Here is a 4,188-nt window from a genome sequence, read left to right on the forward strand (position 1 = left end):
ATGGAGAGCCAATTGGCTCAAATTGCACAACAAGTTGGAAGTTCATCCTCCAATCCTAGTGGTCACTTTTCAAGCTCAACAGTAGTGAACCCAAAGGAGAAAGCTAAGGCTATTACATTGAGATCGGGAAGAGGTTATGAGGGTCCGATTATGAGTGAAGAGGAGACACAAAAGAGAGATGAGGGAGTCGTGGTGAGAAGTGAGGATGATTTTGAAAATGAAGTAGTTGAAGTTGAGAGAAAAGAGCAACAAAAGAGTGATGAGGGAGCCACAAAGAAAGATGAGGGAGATGAAGAAGGCATAGAAAAGTCCCCTATGAGAGTACATAAGCCCCCCATTCCGTTTCCTCATAGAATTGTAGAGAAAACGTTGAATGAGAAGTTTTCAAAATTTCTTGAAGTCATGAGAGGACTTCAAGTGAACATCCCCTTTCTTCATGCTACGTCACAAATGCCTACCTATGCAAAATTTTTGAAGGATCTTTTATCCAACAAGAGTAGGCTTGAAGAAAGTGCAACCATCTCCCTTCCTAAGGAGGTGAGTGCAATCATTCAAAACAAGCTTCCCCAAAAGGTTGGTGACCCTGACAGCTATGCAATACTGGTGAATATTGGATATTTGGAACCTATGGATGCTTTGTATGATCTTGGGGCAAGTGTGAGCTTGATGCCCTATTTTGTTGCAAAGAGCTTGAAAGTTGGAGACTTGAAACCAACAAGAATGTCCTTACAACTAGCCGACCGCACGGTTAGGCTACCTTTGGATATTCTTGAAGATGTGCCGATTCAAGTTGGAAGAGTATTTGTGCCATGTGATTTTGTGGTAATGGAAATGGAAGAAGATACAAGAGTACCCCTCATTTTGGGGAGACCATTTTTGAACACCGCGGGAGTGGTGATTGATATGAAAGAAGGAAGATTGACTTTGAATTTGGGAGATGAGAAAATTTCATTTTCATTCTCACAAACTTTGAAGAAGCCATTGATTGATGAAGTTCATAGAATTGACACATTGGAGAGGGACTTAGAAGAGTTCCGAGAATGATTGTATGAAGGAGATCCTTTACAAGCTATCTTAACGGGAAGCTTAGTTGAGGAGGGTGAAGAAGCAAAGGGGTATGATCTCTTACTCAACCAACCTTTAGCCCATGATGTGATGAAATTTGAAGTGCTTAACGTGGAAGCAAAAGAGGAGAGGACTACGCCTCCTCCTAAGGTTGAACTTAAACCCCTTCCCCCGCTACTTAAATATGCTTTTCTTGATGATAGTGAGAGTTATCCCGTTATTGTCAATGCTAAGCTCGATGACACCTCTCTTGAGAAACTCCTAGTTGTTTTAAGGGAGTATAGAGATGTCATGGGGTACAAAATTGATGACATTAAGGGGATAAGTCCCACCATATGCATGCATAAAATTTTACTTGATGATGATCATGCTTCCTTGATTGAGCACCAAAGAAGGCTGAATCCCAACATGAAGTGGTGAAAAAAGAAGTTTTAAAACTTCTTGAGGCGGACATAATCTACCTTATCTCTGATAGTAAGTGGGTTAGCCCGGTTCAAGTTGTGCCTAAAAAGGGAGGCATGACCATCATAAAAAATGATAAGGGTGAGACCATTTCTACAAGGCCGGTCACCGGGTGGAGGATGTGTATTGATTATCGAAAATTGAATAAATCCACCCGAAAAGACCATTTCCCACTCCCCTTCATTGATCAAATATTGGAAAGACTAGCATCACATAGTCATTATTGTTTCTTGGATGGATACTCGGGATTCTTTCTAATCCAAATCCAACCCGAGGACCAAGAAAAGACTACATTTACATGTCCTTTTGGCACCTTTGCATATCGAAGGATGCCATTTGGACTTTGTAATGCACCTTCCACATTTCAAAGGTGTATGATGTCTATCTTTTCCGACATGCTTGAATCATCAATTGAGGTATTCATGGATGACTTTTCTGTTTTTGGTTCATCTTTTGACACTTATCTTTCAAATTTGATTAAAGTGTTAAAAAGATACCAAGAGGTGAACTTAGTTTTGAATTGGGAGAAATGTCATTTCATGGTAGAGGAGGGCATTGTTCTTGGTCATGTGATTTCTAGTAGGGGAATTCAGGTAGATCGTGCAAAGATTGAGGTAATTGAGCGCCTCCCACCCCCTACAAATGTGAATGGGATAAGGAGCTTTCTTGGACATGCGGGTTTTTAAAGCCGATTCATAAAGGATTTTTTCAAAAATCGCCAAAGCCGCTCACTCAATTGTTGGTAAAAGATGCCCCTTTTGTGTTTACTAATGATTATTTGCTAGCATTTGATAGGTTGAAGGAGGCCTTGTTTTCGGCTCCTATCATTCAACCCCCTAATTGGGAGCTTCCTTTCGAGCTTATGTGTGATGCTTCGAATTTTTGCCGTTGGGTCCGTTCTTGGACAAAGGAAGGACAAGGAGCTCCGTGCTATCTATTATACTAGCAAAACATTGGATGAGGCACAAAGAAATTACACAACCACGGAAAAGGAGTTTCTAGCCATTGTTCATGCAATTGAGAAGTTTAGGTCCTACTTGTTGGGCTCTAAGGTCATAGTCTTCACCGACCATGCGGCCTTGAAGTACCTTCTGTCCAAGAAGGAACCAAAGCCAAGATTGATTCAGTGGGTCTTGCTCTTGCAAGATTATGATATTGAGATTAGAGACAAAAAGGGTGCCTAAAATGTTGTGGCCGATCATCTTTCACTGTTGCCTATCTTCGTGGGTGATCTTGATAACTTACCAATTGATGATTCATTTCCGGATGATCAACTATTTGCTATCCTTCAAGCACCGGCACCATGGTTTGCGGACATTGCAAACTATTTATCTTGCTCTATTCTTCCTCCCAACCTCACCTATCAATAAAAAAGGAAGTTTCTTCATGATGTTCGCCAATACTTTTGGGATGACCCCTTGCTCTTTAAACAAGGTGTTGATGGCCTTTTTAGAAGGTGTGTCCCGGATGATGAGATTGGAAGTGTTATCACAATATGTCACTCCTCACCTTGCGGAGGGCATATGAGTGCTAACAAAACTTTGGCGAAAATCTTACAATGTGGTTCCTATTGGCCTTCAATGTTCAAAGATGTTTGGGGTGTAGTGAATTCTTGTGACCGGTGTCAAAGAACCGGCAATATTTCAAGAAGAAGTTAAATTCCCTTGAACAACATTCTTGAGTTGGAGATTTTTGATGTATGGGACATAGATTTTATGGGGCCTTTCCTGACCTCATTTGGGAATAAATTCATTCTTGTGGTCGTCGATTACGTGTCAAAGTGGGTAGAAGCGGTTGCATCTCCTACTAATGATGCTAAGGTGGTGGTCAAACTCTTCAAGAAGGTCATTTTTCCAAGGTTCAGGGTGCCACGTGACATCATTAGTGATGGAGGTTTGCAGTTTGCAAAGCGGTCCTTCCAAGCTCTCCTTGATAAGTACGGTGTGAGGCACAAGGTGTCATTGGCTTACCACCCACAAACAAGTGGTCAAGCCGAGATTTCAAACCGGGAGATAAAGATGATCTTAGAGAAGACGATGGATAGGTCTAGAAAGGATTGGTCTACGAAGCTAGATGATGCTCTATGGGCCTATCGCACCGCATTCAAGACTCCCATTGGCACCACACCTTACAAGCTTGAATATGGGAAGTCATGCCATTTGCCGGTAGAACTTGAGCATCGTGCTCATTAAAACGTTGAACTTTGACCTTCAAAGTGCCGGTGAAAATAGGTTGCTTGACCTCCATGCCTTGGAAGAGTTAAGATTGGATGCATATGAGAATGCACGGATCTACAAGGAAAAGACCAAGGCTTGGCATGACAAGCATATCAACAAAAGGGAGTTCAAGGAAGGTGACAAGGTCTTACTATTCAATTCTCGATTGAAGTTGTTTCCGGGTAAGCTGAAATCAAGATGGAGTGGACCTTTTACCGTCAAGAAGGTGTTTCCATATGGTGCAATTGAAATCTCCAAGGAAAATGGTGAACCGTTCAAAGTAAATGGCCAAAGGCTAAAGGCATACTTTGACGGTTTTATGAATGAAGAGGCCAAGGTTGTTCACCTTGATGAGTTCGATGTTCCCCACTAAAATTTAATCCCGCAATGTGGTCAACCTAGTGACGTTAAAGAAGCGCTTCCGGGAGGAAACCCGAGTTCCTCG

The 4,188-nt window shown here is 41.9% G+C and overlaps 1 protein-coding gene across 1 annotated transcript; it reads left to right on the forward strand.

The window, feature by feature from the left end:
• LOC110722457 lies at nt 1–1,044 on the forward strand. The gene has a single exon (XM_021901729.1). It carries the CDS (start codon nt 1–3, stop codon nt 1,042–1,044), a length of 1,044 nt encoding a protein of 347 aa, XP_021757421.1.
• Nucleotides 1,045–4,188: the final 3,144 nt, after the last annotated feature.

The sequence above is a fragment of the Chenopodium quinoa genome, unplaced genomic scaffold, assembly GCF_001683475.1.
Source record: "Chenopodium quinoa cultivar QQ74 unplaced genomic scaffold, ASM168347v1, whole genome shotgun sequence".
NCBI classification, from domain to species: domain Eukaryota; kingdom Viridiplantae; phylum Streptophyta; class Magnoliopsida; order Caryophyllales; family Amaranthaceae; genus Chenopodium; species Chenopodium quinoa.